The 19,711-nt window shown below is 32.2% G+C and overlaps 1 protein-coding gene across 1 annotated transcript; it reads left to right on the top strand.

Annotated features, from left to right (window-relative positions):
* The first annotated feature begins 2,635 nt into the window (after window positions 1-2,635).
* LOC149900526 (uncharacterized) lies at window positions 2,636-7,703 on the top strand. Its single transcript, XM_090112620.1, has 3 exons — window positions 2,636-5,152; window positions 5,975-6,187; window positions 6,565-7,703. Exons 1-3 carry the CDS (start codon window positions 2,879-2,881, stop codon window positions 6,643-6,645), a joined length of 2,568 nt encoding a protein of 855 aa, XP_089968746.1. The 5' UTR covers window positions 2,636-2,878; the 3' UTR covers window positions 6,646-7,703.
* The last annotated feature ends 12,008 nt before the right edge of the window (window positions 7,704-19,711 follow it).

The raw sequence follows: 19,711 nt of genomic DNA on the forward strand, positions 1-19,711 counted from the left end.
TTAAATTAAATTATCCATCCAATACTTTAAAAGTTTATTATAACAAATAACATTAGATGAAAACATCTACATTTTTTAATGTAATTAAAATAAAAAATGTACTCACGCTATCTTTTTTAAATCTAATGAAAACTATTTCGTAATATTCAAAATTTTGGTAGGTACTGTATACAAAATTTTGCGTAATAATATTATGTTTATGTATAACGTAGGTAGTTCATTAAAGAAACCACAGAAAGAAACGAATCTTCAATGGCGGCGCTTATCATTCCCTCTCGCTTACACACGGCCGTACGGCATGCAAAAAAAAATGGAGAAATAAAATCACTAAAATGTATTTGATTTTCCCTATAATAGTTTTTATCATAAACTAGAGGTCCGCCCCGGCTTCGCCCGTGGTACATATTTAAGTTTTCTCTACATAAAAACCATCCTCGTACTTCAAGGAATATAATAAAAAAAGAATTATCGAAATCGGTTCAGCCGTTCTCGAGTTATGCGCTTACCAACACATTTTGCGATTCATTTTTATATATAAGACTAGCGGTCCGCCCCGGCTTCGCCCGTGGTACATATTTACGTTTTCTCTACATAAAAACCATCCTCGTACTTCAAGGAATATAATAAAAAAAGAATTATCGAAATCGGTTCAGCCGTTCTCGAGTTATGCGCTTACCAACACATTTTGCGATTCATTTTTATATATAAGATTTACAATGACAATTATGCATTTGTGAAAGTAAATAATGTTTTATTGGAATTTGACAAAATATGTTCTTTGGGAAAAGTTGTTCAGTTTCATTTACATTCTGTATACGTAAATATGATAATTCATATAAATACACAAATACCATAACAAAAAAGTTTGTCAACAAACAATTTGAAATAATTATTAAAATAATTATCCATTTACGTTATTTTTATTTTCTTTTTTGCTGACCCTACCATACGTCAGTGTCAGCTTTGGCCGCCATTGAAGATTCGTTTCTTTAATGAATCGCAATATACATTTAATACCGTCATATCCTCCAACATTGCCTTTCCAGCCTATCTTTGCCCAAATAGAAATTTTAACTTTCCCGAGTGTTTATGTGGAGTAGCATGACATTTAAGACTTGTTTTGTTTTTTGGTAGAAAATTAAAGTCTTTTCTCGCAATACTGATTAGATAGCACATGTATAACGTCAATCAGTCTGCTGCTACATGTCGACAAAGAAGGAGATGTTTTGGTGGTGCCATGGTGGTGCCAAATTTTTCTAAAAAAACTTGTCTCTGATCACTGGGAATCAATTAGAATACGTGAATATTTCTTATTATTTATTAAACTAGAATATAAAAAAGGAGGTTATTTGTTATTTCCAAGCAAAAATACGTAGTATTATAGGAGTTTTGTCGCTGGGCAATGTTAGGTTAATAAACGTAGTATGACCTATCCCAACATTGCCCAACCGTTTTGAGGTGCTAGGGCTGACACATTTTTAACAGACTTCTCAAATAGGTAGCAAGGTAATTTTTTTTTAGGTGTAAATTAAGTACACAGCATGTTTTTTCTTTTAGGTACCTAGGTAGGATTGTACGAGTATGTATGCCTAGCTAGGTACTTTTTAAATGTTTAGTAGAAGTTACGTATAGGTACATAAATATTCATAATTTCAGTTTCATTTTAAAGATATACCTAGAAACAGTACGAACGCAATATTATTGCATGTGTACCTACCTATTAATTGTTACCCACCTACATATTTTATTAAACTTAATTATTTCATCCTTTACCTAGTTTATTTTTTTGTGACAACCCTAAACCCTAAAGATTTTTGTATGAAGATTGTGAGAAAATTACACCGAACTTTGCCCATACAATTTAATGAAGATCTACTTAGTTTGGATCATATTTTGTAAGAGATTCGGCATCTTTGCCTTGTCTTGTAATTTGTCTCTTAAAAACAGCTACGTAAGTCTTAAAATGGCTGAAATATTAAAGGTGGGCAAAGTTGTATACTTTTCCACCTTATTTCGCCCACCTCTTTCTTCCTTATTTTTAGAGAAACTATTAAGAATATAATTATTTCAAGTATATCTATTCATTCTTCATTCTAAATTCAATTCCCTACTCAAATAACAGCATCAATTCTGTCCATGTTTTGTTTTTTCTTGTATATGATCAAAACACTGTGAAAAGCGGGCAATGTTGGAGGATATGACGGTATAAACATTCGTGCAAAATGAAAATAAAATATAAATTAACGCCTTTTTTTTAATTAAATAGAATTTTTTTTCCATTATGCCCCCCGGTAATTAAATGCTATATATATATGCTGCTATAGTATGCTATATATTCGTGATCTACTCAATAAGCTCTTTCATTTGATACCGCACACGGCATGTTTTGGAAATTTTTATTTTTTTCTTTGTATGCCATATTTAATTACCGGGGTGCGGGGAGGGGGACCACAAAACTGGTTGGCAACATCTGTCTATAGGATGTCTGGGATCTATAAAATATATATCAGAAGTCAGATTTAGGTCCGCTATTTTTGCAAACGAACATATCCTTGGAGCCTGCTCTATGATAGATTTGTCTATGGCTACAGAAATTTCCGAATTTGTCATTGTGGATTTGTTGTTTGGTTTGACAGATGACACTGTGGTTTGACAGAAAAAAACGAGCCAACTGTGTGAATTGTGGTGAATTAATGTGAAGTGAAATCTACAAATTTATGTTAAAAGTTATTTAAAAATAAAGTTACATGGGAAGGAATTAATAACCGTCTGTTTTTTGTGTAATTTAAAGTATAAACAATTGCTGAAAGTGTCAGTGAATTCTCGTAGATAGATCGTGTTGACTCCTTGTGGTGATGTTTATAGATAGTTTGACATCATGCCGCCAAAAACAAGAGGAAGCAAAACAACAAAAGTTTTAAAAGAAAATGTTGGAATAACAAGCAAATCGAAAGTAAAAGTTAAAAACGACGTTAAAAAAGCTCCAAGAAAGGCACTAGCGGATAAAACAAATTCTGCATCAGATGATAATGCGACATTTTCTACCAAGAAATCGTCACCAAACACAAAAAATGACGTCGACCCCCAGGCAAGTAAAGATGAGAATCCTAAGCAACGTCGTGTAAGACGAGTTCCCAATCGGTTTGTTGGAAATCCTATATTAACAAATTTAAGTAATAGTAGTAATGAATTATCAAGTACTCATATTACAACTCCAACTAAACCAGTTAAGTCAGCACCGACGAAAAAAGTTCCAATTGTAAAGCTGTCGCCCCTTAAAAACAAATCCCCTCTGAACAACAGTATAATAAAATCTCGCCCTAAGCGAATTTGTCGATTACCATCAAAATTAGAAGGTCATTCAATAAGTCCTAATAAATATATTCCCCTGCAACCTGTACATGCTAGCACACCTATAGCAAACAAAGTTGTTAAGTCTGTTCCAAGTAAAGCATCACATAATGATACAAGTATCAAGATATCACCTGTTTCAACTGCTGCAAAAAAAGGGGCTCAGAAAAATAAGAGCAAAGCAAAACCTGGGGCAGATACAAATAATAATGGCAAGAAACAAATGCAGATTGATAAATGTTTTGAAAAGCAACAGCAATCTGACAAAAGTAAGAATAAATCAAGAAAAATTGTGAATGCTAATTCATCATTTAGAGTATTTGATGATATAAAGAAATCTCTCAAAAGGGATTCAAGTAAACTTGATCCCTATGAGTTTACATTTGATCCAGATGAGGAACCTCCACCCCAGAAGAAAAAGAAAAAGAGGGTTGCTAAAAAGCCACAAACTAAGCCTAAGGCTGCAGTGAAGGGTGTTTATGAGAAAAATTTGGCAAAAGCATTGGCTTCTTTAAAGAACGCTGTTAAAGTAACTCAAGCTAATGTAGAAGGCCATGTTATTAAAGAGTTACAAAATATCAAAGAAAAAGAAACTCCAAAAGCTTTGGAAAATGTCAATGTTGCAGTTGTTAACACCAAAACATTGCCACAGAGAAATCCTGAAATATCTAAAGTTAATATAAATAAAAGCGTTCCCTGTGAAAATAATTACAATTCAGTAAGAGTCGAAGATATTGCACAGGATCTGCAAGATCTTGATGAAGGTCATAATATTGACTATTCACCTGTAAACTCACCATGTCGAGATATCCCTCAAATAGTTGTAAATGATGCCAGTTATCATGACATACCGGCTAATACTAAAGACCCGTTGAATTTACAAGAAGACCTAAGTTTCTTTGATGATCAGCCAGTAGCAAGCAGTAGTATGAATATGTCCACAAGGCATCCATTGGCTAGTCCATGGAGAGTTGAATTTGGTAGCTTACCCATAAAATGGCAAGCAAATACATATGTTAAGCCTAACATGACACCAGCTGTTGAAAGCTCATTCATAAATGCAAGTGACACAACGAAAAAACATGTCTATACCAATCTCGTACCAGATTGTAATGAATCTTTGCCCCAAATCATTGAACAGCCAAGTATGAAACAGACAAGCATAATTTCCTTTATAAGAGAAGTAGCTGAAAGGAGTGCAAATAAAAAGAAGAAAAAATCTACACCGGTCAAGGCAAATTCATTGTTTGAAGATATAACTCATGCATCACTAAATATAACTCCTACAAAGAGTTGTTCTTCGAAAGAGAATTCTAAAAGTGATCTAAGCGCTGCATCCGCTGGGGCAGAGAATCCAGTTGAAATGGATGTTGATCAAGAGAATGTTGAAAATTCAATCTTGACAACTCCAAATAAAAAAGACAAAACGCCCAAAAAACGTAACACATTCTTTGGTTTTGATGAAAGCGAGGAGCAGGAAAATATTTCTCCGCTTAAAAAAGATAAAAGGGTAAAAGCTTTACGACCAAGGGCTCGAGCAGTCCTGCAGGAGATTAATGATATGAAGGGACCATCTAGAGCTGCTATACCACTTGCTGTAAGATCTGTGCTTAATTCTGATAATTTAAACAAGAACTATGAAGACCCTAAATCTGGGACAGAGCCACCAGTGTTCCCAGACAAAGATGTTGCGCAGACCAATATAGAAACAGTTATGAATCCTGTTAGCACTTTGGAAAATGAAGATTCTCAATCTGTGCATCTGTTTGAAGATATGGATCTGATACATCACTATCACAAGGTAATATTATTCCTACTTATGTTTGTTTTAGGAAAATAGCTAATTGTGAATTATCCTGACTATGTCCAGGTTTGATTTATATTAAAAGAAATACTTATGAAACTCGGCAAAAATGATAAAGTAATTTTTAAAATTAATTTTAAGTCATTTTGATTTAATTCATTACAAACAACCAAATAAAAATTATTATTATTAATAATTGATTCATGTTAAAGATGTGTTAAGCTTCCATCCAACTGAGCTTTTTTTTTTAATCTTAACTTAGAATTACACATAAAATCAGAAATTGCCTGATTCTAATACCTAGGTGCTAACCATTTTGTTAATATGCTGTAATGATATGTGGTTAATTACATCATGTCACTATTGACTCAGTCCATCTATCTAACGTCAATTTGCAACTTTTCATAAAATTCAAATTAGAGGTGATAATTACAAATTACACATCTAAATAAGATGCTGATGTAATGTGTGTGAAGTCTATAATTTATTACAGTAGGTATATTCAATTAAATTGGTAGTTGATATGATAATATTTACTACCATCTTGGTTTAAGAAGTTTTAAGATAAAAATTATATTGTGAAAAAGAAGATAGCATTTTATAGTATATGCTTGAAATTATTTTGAATGAAATTATTGTATTGTCACCAATCCTTGTGTACAAAGTTTGATTAAAATCTGTGGGTCAAAATTGAATCAGAGTTGGTTCATTACAAACTTAAAAAAATGCAGGTGACTCTAATATAAGCTAATCTATGTTAAATGCATCAATATGGGTAATTTTATTAATTCTTTATTAACATTTTTTATCAATTCTTAGCCTCCACGCAAAAGTTACGGCAAAGCAAAGAAAGTTACGTTCCGACAGAATTCTGCCTCCGATAGTGACGCAGCTCCAAGTGAAATTGGTGATAGAGAGTCGTCCAGCGATGAAGACCATTTAGAAGACCTGTCGTTCAAATTACCAGCTGTAAAACGTAAGAGGACTGTTAAGAAAAAGTTGACGAAGAAACAACAGCTGTCTAAAAAGGAGGTTAGTAGAGTAAAAATAAACTATTGAAAAAAGTTGAGATACCAATGTATTCATAGTTTTTCAATGCTAAGTCTGTTACTCATATTATAATACAATTTTTAATGAGTAACTACATAACCTTAAAAGTTTCCTTGTGTTAGTAATTACTAATTAGTATTCCGTTTGACGTGTAACTATTACAGTGTAATTAAAATAAATGAAGAAATATTTAAAATTTTACTTAATTTTACACAGATAAAACCAGTTGTCATTCATTCATACATCTGTTTTTACAAATATACTGTCTAACATTAGTATTTTATTACATTAAGAGTTTGATAAATTGCTGTTGTTGTTATATCTTGCACACTAAATGTATATTGTATGTTTATTTTCAGGAGAAAGAAGCAGATACCTGGGCAGCGGGTTTCAATTCAATGTGCGAGGACATCGAGGAGTTTGATCTGGTTGTGGAATAGTTAATAGTAATGTTGTAACATATTATCTTTTAGAGAAGTAAGAACAAATAGATATGTCAATTAAGCATGACACTAAATTATAATTAATACATATCTACTCAGAAGAAATATTTTAATTTAAGTTTTAGATTTGGTTAGGTAAGTTAAATTAAGATTTTAAAGTTATAAAATATTCTTACAATAATCACAATTGTAACTTATCATGATTAGATTTTTAATGGGACCATTATTAATTTTATTTTTTTATTCAAATTTCAGTTAAAGTAGGGCATAAAAATTATGTGAAAATTATAAACAAAGAAAATATATTATTCATGATGACATTATCAGGTTGACTATTTTATACTAATTATTTTTATTACTAATTATTTTAATATTAATAATAAAAAAAAATGTATGTTTCGATGTCAAAAAATATATTTTAAAATATTAAACTCCAATTTTTGCATTATACATACAAATACAACTGAAAGCGCTAATATAAATACAAATTATGGTTAATTTTAATTATTGTGACTTAATATTTATTTACTGTGACTTTTTAATTCAAAATTGTGGGTTTTAATCGCCATTTACAGTTTGCCATTTAGTTGTAGAATTATTTATATGTAGGTTTAAAGTCAAGAAGCTTATATCTAATACACTGGAGATTTCAGTATGAACATTAACTTGTAACAAGAAAATATGACGTCGAATGACGCCTGTATGTTTTTTTATCCCTTTCACACCTACTTGGCATATTTTCTTGTTACAAGTTAATGTTCATACTGAAATCTCCAGTGTATTAGATATAAGCTTCTTGGTTTAAAGTGATGAAGCATTTAATATGAGGACTTTTTGACAAAGTCTTCTGATTTTAAGATAAACCCGTGATAAACACAAAAAAATGACTATTTTCAAGACATTCCTAACTAGCAACTTGTACAATTCCCAGTTTAAATCGACATTAATACCTTTTGTATCCAAAAAAGCGAAAGGAAAATAATTAAATTATTTTATTCTTTATAATAATTTCTAAACTATTCTATCTAAAGCTCTATGTATGATTATACTGTTCTAGTAACCTATAACACCTCAACATGTTATAATTTTATGTAAATAATATATAATATTTTATTGATTCGAATGATTTCATTCTCATTACTAAGGACATTATTTTGCTTTAAGTTATATTTTATTGTGTTAACGGAATGCATTTTAAAGTTAAGGGTATTTGTCTTCTTTTAATAAATTTTATAGAAAATAATTATTTGTTTCAATTTTTGTTGCCGTAAAACATAAAAAACTTAATATCTAAATTCGAAACCTAAATCACAGCTAAACAATAGGTACTAAACTAGTGCCTGAATCACAATATATTATAAGAGTCCTGTGCCCTCCGTACAAAAAAAAAGAATAAAATTTCAGCACCAGCGAAATCATTTCAACTGTTTTCGAAATCCGATTAATACGTACTAATATTATAAAAGCGAAAGCCAACAACAAAGTTGAACTAATTTAAATGAAATTTTGGGAAACCCTACACAGATAGAGTGGATCTTGAGAAAGAATAAACTTTCTATGGCGATAGGGTTGAAAATTCGTATGAATTATTGAATTTCATTCGGACGGAAGTCGGAAAGCTTTCGCATTCGTTCTGATAAATAATAGAATTTCTAGGTAACTAATTATGTCGAATATATCACTAGAATAAAAACTAATAAATACATATAGACCGGGAGATACTGACACAAAATTTCGAGTCATTTGTAACAGGATGGCGGTTCTACAGGGGTCTTAGTACGCAATGACAAAAAGAAAAACGATGGTGTGAACGCTGGTACCGGCGGCTTAGTCGCGTGGGCGTTAATCGAACTCGTCGGAAAAATAGCGAAGTCAAACGATTTGTAACACAAAAATGTTAGAATTTACCAATAGCCCATAAAAAAGAAGTAGGCGGTACTGTCATGCCATACTTTTCCGGTGTGACTTACAGCCCGCCATACCGACCCGAATGTGTTGATTTGAAAAAAACAATTCAACCATTTGTACCAGGCTAACTTTTGCACAGGTAACCATCGTCGTGCAGCCATTTACGAAAATCGCCATGCCATACTTTTCGGACGATTCCAAATGGTCGCCATACCGCTGAAAATCTGCAAATTTTTTTTTTCGCCGAACCATTTGTAACACACTAAATTTTTTTTTTCAACAACTCCTGAATGATTATAAATAGAAGTGTGATAATGCCATACCTGTGGGAGGTGGCGAATGTGTATAAGATTTTTTTTTATTGTATGATTTTATTCGTATTTTGAACGGTTTGTAACAGTATGGCATTAATCTTTCCTATATGTTTGAGGTTCAACAAATATAAATACAAAATTTCAAAGATCTAGGTGGTAGAAATCTCCACTTCTATAAATTAATAATAAATTTATTTATGAAGTATGGCAGCACTTTTCCCCCCTACTAGAAGTATGGCAAATATAATAATGGTCACATTTTATCAAATACTCTCCAAAAATCCAAATGCAATACTGATACAAAAAGTTTGGCGAAAAAAAAAATGTTTGCAGATTTTCGGCGGTATGGCGACCATTTGGAATCGTCCGAAAAGTATGGTATGGTGATTTTCGTAAATGGCTACACGACGATGGTTACCTGTGCAAAAGTTAGCCTGGTACAAATGGTTGAATTGTTTTTTTTTAAATCAACACATTTGCGTCGGTATGGCGGGCTGTAAGTCACACCGGAAAAGTATGGCATGACACTACCGCCTACTTCTTTTTTATGGGCTATCGGTAAATTCTAAAATTTTTGTGTTACAAATCGTTTGACTTTTGCTATTTTTACGACGAGTTCGACTAACGCCCACGCGACTAAGCCGCCGGTACCAGTGTTCACACCATCGTTTTTCTTTTTGTCATTGCGTACTAAGACCCCTGTAGAACCGCCATCCTGTTACAAATGACTCGAAATTTTGTGTCAGTATCTCCCGGTCTAATATCATTTCCAAATTTTAATAGACTGGGGTAGAAGCCTTTGAAAATAATGAAAAGATAAAAAAAATCGCAGTCGGATGAAACCCATTAGAAAAGGAGGGGAATATGATAAAAATGTAAGGAAAAATAAATTACGGTCAATCCGAGTTCGGGAAGCGGGAGGGGGGAGCTTTTAAGAGAAAAAAATGGTTTCTCTCGATTTCCGACAAAACTACAAGTCCTATAGAAAAAAGTTCAATGGCAAAGTTGTAGGTAATTAAAAGTTCTACAACTTTTGTATTCACAATTTTTTCACATAACCTAAAAATTTAGGTGAAAAATTCAAAAAACCAAGTTTTTGGTCTTTTATTTCTATCTACTTCAAAATTTATTTTTTTTCTACGAAATTTGGTGGAAACTTACTTTATTATGTCCCAAATACACTGTAATTTATTTGATTGAAAATATTTATTTTTTCGCCTTATTTTGAATTAATACCAAAAAAACAACCTAATTTTCAATCGAAAAGTCACCCGTCAAAATATCAGCTTTTTTCAAAAACTTGGAGTGCCTTTTATTCATTGAAATCTCTACTTTCATATGGTGTAAAAAAAAATAAACACCACTATAGTAAATGTTCTCAGGAAATGCATACAAACAGTGTGATAATGAGCTTTTACTAAATCAGGCACAATTCTTGAACTCTATATCTTCTCTTGTATCGGCTTTTCGGTAATATTTCAAAAGAAAAATAATTATCTGTTCTAAGTTTAATATTTTACAGCATATTCAAAAGCAAAATGATGTCGATAAAAACATTTCAGGTAGTTCGAGAAGTGTGCCTGATTTAGTAAAAGCTAATTTTCAGACTGTTTGTATGCATTTCCTGAGAACATTTACTATGGTGGTGTTTATTTTTTTTACACCATATGAAAGTAGAGATTTCAATGAATAAAAGGCACCCCAAGTTTTTGAAAAAAGCTGATATTTTGACGGGTGACTTTTCGATTGAAAATTAGGTTGTTTTTTTGGTATTAATTCAAAATAAGGCGAAAAAATAAATATTTTCAATCAAATAAATTACAGTGTATTTGGGACATAATAAAGTAAGTTTCCACCAAATTTCGTAGAAAAAAAATAAATTTTGAAGTAGATAGAAATAAAAGACCAAAAACTTGGTTTTTTGAATTTTTCACCTAAATTTTTAGGTTATGTGAAAAAATTGTGAATACAAAAGTTGTAGAACTTTTAATTACCTACAACTTTGCCATTGAACTTTTTTCTATAGGACTTGTAGTTTTGTCGGAAATCGAGAGAAACCATTTTTTTCTCTTAAAAGCTCCCCCCTCCCGCTTCCCGAACTCGGATTGACCGTAATTTATTTTTCCTTACATTTTTATCATATTCCCCTCCTTTTCTAATGGGTTTCATCCGACTGCGATTTTTTTTTGTTTCAAAAATTATCTTCTCTAGTCTATAAATTTAAGAAATTCTAGAAATAATAAAAATAAGCGACATCTGTTAGTGTAATGTGTCATGAACAAGATTTTCCGCCTAAAGGTTTTATTTAGATGCTTTGTTTGACAATATGGATGGCGCTGCAATAAATCTACTATTTGTCACGTTGTACAGTAGATGGCGCAACGTGTATCGTTTATTTGATTTTCACTATAAAAAAATTAAAACACTTCGCCGTGGAAATTTACTGTAGGTACTTTTTTAACGCGAATGGCCCCATTACTAGGTTCTTTTTTAATACAATTATTAAAAAAAAAATGTAAATTAGCATAAGAAATCTGAGAATTGACGGTATTTAATTTAAATAACATTGAGCAATTATATAGGATGTTCTATTTTCAGCGCCCATTTTTTCAAATATTTATTAGGTATAATATTATGTAAAAGTAGGCGATTCATATAAACTATTTTACCTGGTTTTGCACAAAATTCCTTAGTTCTAAATTAGTTTGCTAGTTTTTATTTACTTGTTTCTTTTTGTACAATAACGCGTTTTCAATAAATATATAGATATACTAGTGGTCCGCCCCGGCTTCGCCCGTGGCTTTTATTTCGCAATAAAATGTAGCCTATGTCCTTTCTCGGGTATCAAAATATCTCCATACCAAATTTCATGCAAATTGGTTCAGTAGTTTAGGCGTGATTGAGTAACAGACAGACAGAGTTACTTTCGCATTTATAATATTATATAAGTAAGTAGATATATAATAAGTATGGATGTACATAGTTACCTACCATTCTTTTTTGTAGCTCTTAATGCTTTCCGTAAGATTTTATTGTCATTCCTCGAAATGAGGCTCAATTTCATCTCACATGAAAACTATCTTCTCTTTAACTTTTTTCGATGCAGCTGTTGTTTCAGATTCAAAGTATAACCCATAAAAGTATCTAAAGAGGTCTGCCATAGTTTTAGACATTATATTTCACAAACAAAAACATTATATATACCTATCTATTTCAAAAAATACAAGCTGAACCGACTTGATACCTGATTGTTTATCCGTGAATTCTGGGAACGTCGTTTAAAAATACAAATAGGTTTAAAGACTTTATTACTCATAAAAACAATAGTTCACTTAAAATGAGTTACATGCTATCTTATATATAAATTAAATTTATCTCTAGTTTAAGGTAATACTCATACATTACAAATTTTACATATTTTTATACTTTATACAAAACAAGTTTAGGTTGTATTCTACTTTTCTATTCTAAATTACAGTGAATATGATTTTTAAGTAATTTTTTGAAGACTCTTACAATTTTTTAATTTTTTTGGTAGTCTATTGAACATCTGTGCTCCTTCAAAGAGTATAGTTTTTTTCCCATAGTTAGTTCGAGTCGAGATAGGTTGCAAATCATTTTGATTTCTCAAGTTATATTTTGTTGATTTTTTATCTATTTGTAAATTTGATTTTGTTGTATTTGTTGTTATTTTCTTGATAAGGATACATGTGGAATATGCGTAAATTTGTGAGAGTGTAAATAATTTTGTTTTTGAGTATAGTGTTTTTGTGGAAGTAAGGTAATGATAGTTAAAAAGAGTTTTTATAATTTTGTTCTGAGTTCTTTGTAGTGAAATTAAATTTGTTTTGGCGGCTGATCCCCATATCTCAATTAAATAATCTAGATGAGGCTTTACTAAAGAATTATAGATCATTAAACGTTCTTTTTTTGGAATACACTGTGTTACTCTATGGAGTGATCTTAGTAGTGATGTTAGTTTACTTTTGATATGGTTAATATGTACCGTCCAAGTGAGTTTATCATCTAACCACAGCCCTAGGTATTTTTCACAGTTTGAGTATTGGATGATTTCCTTATCTACAGTAAGAATTGGGGTAGTGTTTGGCAGGGGTTTATTCTTTGCAGCAAATATCATGAATGAAGTTTTTTTAGTGTTGATTGTGAGAAGATTGTATTTAAGCCATGTAGAAAGTAAGTCTAAATCTTGTTGAGCTAACGATGTAATGTTATTTAGGGATTTATCGAAGTAGAAGAGACACGTGTCGTCTGCATATAGTGTCAAGTATCCTTTAAGGCCAATTTTATCGATGTCATTTATGTAAATCAAAAAAAGTAAGGGGCTCAAAATCGAGCCTTGAGGACAGCCATATGTTAAGTTTTGAACTGAGCTTGTGTACTTATCAATTTTGACGACTTGTCTTCTGTTATCTAAAAATGATGTGAACATTTTGTGGGCATTTCCAGTCACCCCTAGGTTTTCTAACTTTTTAAGGAGCTTTTCGTGGCTGACGGTGTCGAAAGCTTTTTTTAAGTCAATGAAAATGCCTAATCCGAAATTCTTTTGGTCTATTTGAGTTTTTATTTTTGTTATTAAATCTACGGTGGCAGTAAGAGTACTAGATTTTGGACGAAAGCCGTACTGTTGATCGATTAATATATTTTTTTCGGTTAAGTATTGATAGAGTCGATTATGCAGTATTTTTTCAAATATTTTTGAAATAACGGGTAGAACTGACACCGGCCTGTAGTTACTTGGGTCAGTTCTACTTCCAGATTTGAAAATTGGACTGACTCTAGCCACTTTTAGAGAATCTGGAAATACACCAAAGGTCAAACATTTATTAATACAATGAGTTAAGCGATCAGCAATAGAGCTTTTTAAGCATTTGATGGCTTTTGTGCTTATACCGTCCAGTCCAGTGCTAGTGTTATTATTTAAGCTATCGATTATTTTTATTATCTCAAGTGTTGTGCATGGTTTTAGTACTTCTAGTTTGTCTTCACGTGAAAGTTGTGTACAATAAAGTGTAGTGTCAGTATTCGTATGGTATCTGCTTGGTATTTTGTTTGCTAATTCTGTGCCTATTGCGGAAAAATAAGAATTAAATAACTCACATATAGAATTGCCATCCGTTATTAAATTGGAACCCGATAACAGCTTTGGAGGAGCACTCGATTCTTTAATTTTATTTAAAGCTAAGTTGTTTATTAATTCCCACATTTTCTTCGGTTGATTGGAGTTCTTTTGAAATAAATTTAGATAATAGGTCTCTTTTTTCGTCTTTATAAGGTCCTTAGTTTTTTCACGTTGCTTTAAAAAATTTTCATTTAAGTTATAATCAGTTGGTTGAGATTTAGTTTGTTGCCATAATAGATTCCGTAAATTAATTGATTCTATTATTTCGCGGCTAATCCAATCTTTTTGTGGTAAATTCAAAATTTTTGTTTTGTCTATTTTGTTATTTTTTATTTGTTCTTTTATAAAATTCTCGAGGTAGCAATAGTCATTGTCTTCATTACAATAGGTCGCTAATGACGCACTCTTGCATAAATTTTCATAGTCGAGGGCCTTATATTGTATCTTCTTGGGTTTGGGTGGCGTTAGGGATCCTATTTCGATGTAGATTTGTTTATGATCTGATAAACTCGATTCTATTATGGATATGTTAAATGAGTGATTGTTTATGTTTGTACATATATGGTCCAGAATGGTTTTAGAAGTGCTGGTTTCTCTCGTGCAATATAATTTGTTAATTTTATTTAAAATCTCGTATCCATTTTCTTTGATTTCGTGTAAATATTTTGTGGAACTTGTGTCTGTGGTAAGCAAATCTATATTAAAATCCCCGAGTACTATTGCTCTTTTTCTGCTCTCGAGTTGTGAAGAATATATCTCCAAAAAATTATTTATATTTGTATCTCCAGGTTTGTATATAGCTCCAATGTTTAGTGATAGTTTTTGTAAATATATCCATAGATAGTGATTCCCGTCTTTGTATAAATCTTCCGTTATTTCAAATTTTATGTTGTTGTGAATATATATTGAAACACCCCCTCCTCTACAATTGGGTCTATAGTTATAAATATGCGTATAGTTTGGTAGTTCATACAGTTTAGCATCGGTTTCCGACGTAATCCAGGTCTCGGTGAAAATAAGTAAATGTGTGGTCATTGCTATTGATTTTATTATGCATTTTATTTCATCAAATTTTCCAGCTTTTCGAATACTACGTAAATTTGCATAAAATAATCTTAGTGAGGAGGAGTGTAGCGGAAATACGAAATACATAAATACGAAATAAATAAATAATATAATCCTATTTTCTTAACAACATTCTGAAATCAAATGTGAGAACAATTAGTCCTTTAGAAACCTGAAAATTTCATGGTCAAGTGAAATAATTAGTGCCTTAAATAGATTTGTAGATATAGTAATTCATTTTCTCATTTTCCAATTCCTTTTGGGAACTTAGCTTTCATCTTAATTTCTCTTAAAAGAATGAGACAAAGAACACTCTCAAGTCTCAGTAGACAAACGCAGACATTTCTATATTTTGATTTTCATTATTATTCATTACGCAAGCCTTAATAAAATCTCTATAAATTTCGTTGAAATTAAAGCAAATAGGAGAACATTTCAAAAACCTAATATTCCTAATTAAAATTGAAAAATTAATCCATAAAACAAAGAGTATCCCACTCGGCCCTAATGTGATGCCTGACGATATTAAAATGATTGCTCTTTAGCAAATATGGCGGGCGGCTGAATTATACAGCGGAAGCAAATATTACCCTCGCAAACATACGTCCCGGCAGAGCTAGCTAGTTCGCGCACTCAAAATTAAAAGCACACAATGAAAATACTGAACTGGAGCCCCTCCTAGATACCTATGTCGCGAAAAGTAAGTGCCTACTCCAAGCTCACTCTTAACACTACGTGCACTTAGCATTGTTGTCAATGAAAACAGTCGCCGAAGTGTTTTTTTGTTTATGGACTCTTCGATGTTGCTACTCGAAAATAAATAGCGGCGCGGTAACGAGCAATATGCCCTAACAAGCTGTTACATTTTTAACAATACCGCTTGTTTGTTATTGTTTTAAAATTGCTGACTATTATCTTACTTTTGTAAACTGACCGGAATGCTAAATGTATTATAGTATTTAATGTTCTTGTCGATTGAAGTGCTCGCATTCATTAAAACATAGGTACTATAATTGCCAACCCACGTAGCCGTCTGCGTTTAAATCTATTGTATAAAAATAATACAATAATAGAAAACAAATTGGTGCACTCAGCAGAATTAAAGATAGCTCCATAATTATTGTTGGCGAAGTAAACAATATGTAGTGATCTACGTGAAATTAATACCTCATGAACGTATCATTTCGTAAAATTAACAAAAGAGAGTCAACAGTTTGACTGTTCTAGTCATTTAATTAAAGAGCGACCGCGCACCAGGTTGTCCGAGTCGGGAATATTAACCGCAATTCTCGGTCAACATTCACAAAATTGACACGTCAAATATTTGTAACTTCGTCCAGAGACCACGTTAGACTGCAAACAGAATCGTGTCTGGTCCACCCTTAATTTCCAATGTTTCTACACGGTCGTTACAATGAACCAATTTAGCTTTTAAGCGCTCGTGTTTGAGTTGAAATTAGTGTGTTATGTGCGCGGCGGGATAGCCGCTTGTCAAAACAAAATGGCGCTGACTGTGTTTGAATTGGACCGTATCAGTCGCGAGAGGAGATTCATTTTGTCGCCTTGCTTAAGATCGCGGTAGAGTCGCCTACATATTGTCTCAGTACACACGGTGAGTGTGTGCCGGCCTGGGCTTGCATTTAAAGCTGGCTACAAATTTGTTGTTTCAGTACAAATACTATGATGATATTGTTTGCGGTTCGACTTTACGTTCGATCGAGGAGTTTACTCGACAATGTCTAACAATGCGAGTCAACACAAATAAGTTCATTAAGACAATCACTACTTTATTACTTGCTTATGCCAAACAAATCGGATGTTTAGGTAATATGTTATCCACATATTTGTTGTAGGATTCTAATAGCAAAACAATTTTACTTTCGAAGCAAACGTGTACGAACAGCGAATCGGTGACTAATCTCGAGTGTTTAATCTCCAAATTTGCCTTTGATTAAAAACTACGTATGTGGTGTAAATATAAACTTTCGAAGAGCATACTTGACAAATATTATATTGTAAACTTTACATTACCATGGTAAATATTAAATAATATGTGTACAGGTAAATAATACTGTCGCTAGCCGGTGCGCAGTCTACCTGATGCTCAGTGTTGCCATTATCATAAACCAAACACGTCAATATTTGTCCACACAAACAAGGGCGTAATTTTTAAATAAATTGTGGCATTTCGCGAAATTGTTTCGCAAATAGATTTGTGGACGTAGTCCGCTTAAATGTGTGCGCACCTTTTTTCATTTACCTCCATGTCGCGAAGTAAATTCTGCACAATCTAGACTCGATAAATTGTGCCAACTCTCACATGCAATTTCAGAGTATTGTTCCGATTTTAATATGCAGTATATTGCATTGTATTAAATTGTTTGAATACATAAATATCTACATCTATAGTAATGCATTAGCGGGTTTTCTCAATTAAAATCCTCTTCTAACAGGATTTAATATTTAATTGCAATAAAGCTGTGAAAAGAAAATAAGTTATACCTAGATAACAATGTTAGTTTGTAAGCAAGAATAGTTTTGTTTTAATAAAAATCTCAAATTTTTTAATTTCATATTACCCAATAAATATCCCCGATTACCTTACTTTATGATGTAGACCGTACCTATGCTCTACATTTGAGCGCACGTTTTATAACCTATCTGCTTTTCCAGTTCAAATTATCATAATATTATAATATGTGATATCAAGTAGGTATTTCACGTTATTTTAAAATGAATTTCATCTTATCACTATATCATTGAAATGACCGCGTCTAAAGGTTTATTCAACCCCGAGATATCGTTGGTGTGTTGATTGGCCTAACCGAATGGGGGCTCAGAAATATCTTATTACATCTGGTGGGAACGTATTTATATACATACTAGCGGTCCGCCCCGGCTTCGCCCGTGGTACATATGAAAAATAGATGTTGGCCGATTCTCAGACTTACCCGATATGCACAGAAAATTTCATGAGAATCGGTCCACCCGTTTCGGAGGAGTATGCAGACTAACATTGTGACACGAGAATTTTATATATAAGATAATGTTATTGTGTGATCGTTCATTAGCGTTTGTTGAAAATAATTATCCTTATAACTGATTTATCTGTAAGAAGGTAGACTAAGTACTTAGTAATTGTTTTGTATATTTTCATGAATCTTCCGTATGTAAGCTTAAACCGTTAAAATTACGCAACGGATTTTAATTTGGAATTTTGTAATAGATAGAGTGGCTCTCCAGGAAGGATTAAGTATAACTAAATTTTGCAATAGTTTAATACGGGCGGGCGAAGTCGCGGGCGGAATACTAGTTATACTTAAAACACATAGATTTTATGTAGGTATAAGACTACAAGTCGTTTAAGTGCGTCTTCGTACATTAAATTTTATTATATCTATAGCACATTTTCAAATACATAAGGAGATTATAAAAAACATCCCAGTCTCGTAAATACAGCGTTATCTTTGATAGGTATTCTGGCTCATGACGGCAGATGCCTCGCTATTTACTTAGGATGCGTTTATCGGATCCTGCAAGGGGCTGGCAGCCTCAGTGAAATATAAATTATGTTGTTAAATCATGTTTATACAATAATAAGACTCTTTACTATCTACTGTTCGCAGTTGTTAATTAAAGCTGTGACATGCTCGGGTCCTCTTATTAGGAGTAATATAAACAATACGCACAAGTTTTAGATATTGCAAATAAAACAATAAGACATCATGATAATTATTATATTGAGTGTATAAGAGTTCCTTCGATATCTTATTGCAAACTAAATCTTTTGTAAGTTTAAAACTATTTCAAAACCTCTCCATAGCAGCTTCGTCGTCCAAAGTTTGACGCTAAAAGTGTACATAAAGCTCTACTTTGCTCGTCATTTATTTGTCCACATACTCTATTTCCTATTTTTCTTGTTTATGATATTTTTGTGTAACTAATTTACCATATTTTCCGTCATAATATCATTAGGTAGGTAGTTATTTCCAAGCCTTCACACCCTACCTACACAATCAGAACTAGGTAGGTATACACCAAACATATCAAGAATTCTCACTTAACACACTATTCGCTAGTTTACCTTCAAAGTTGAGGCTTAAGCGGGGCGAATCCACAATTTATGTAAAACAAGTTTGCCGATGTGCACACACTAGTTGTTAATACTCAGCAAGTATTCAAGCGCTAAGTAGATTAAGTATTGGGGTTTTACTTAAGATATTCATTGAGTGAATTAGAGGCACTTAGTTATGTTTTTGAAGACGCCGCACGCCTGCATTATGGCTATTTAGTAGTAAATGCATGTTAGTTTTGTATATAGCGGGGTATTTATTTGTATAGACTAATGGACTCTAACATCTTCCGTTTTCGTTGGAATACCTGTCTACAAAGAGCCTACGTGATGTGTTATGGAAAAAACATCGGTAATTGTAAGTTGTATGCTTGAGGATTATTAGCATACCTATAATTAAATATGTCATGTATTTTTTTAGTATATAATACGGTGTAATGAAAATGATAAATGTTCGTAGGTACTTCTTTAATTTATACGATGAAATTTTGGGATAGATGGAAACTCCTAATTAGAATCTTATCTTTATAAATCATTATCTAGTTTTAGATTTCAATATTTTAT

Source organism: Colias eurytheme, chromosome 18 (assembly GCF_061535395.1).
Source record: "Colias eurytheme isolate Ceu_HAF_F1 chromosome 18, ilColEury1 Martin Lab GWU primary, whole genome shotgun sequence".
In the NCBI taxonomy this organism is placed as follows: domain Eukaryota; kingdom Metazoa; phylum Arthropoda; class Insecta; order Lepidoptera; family Pieridae; genus Colias; species Colias eurytheme.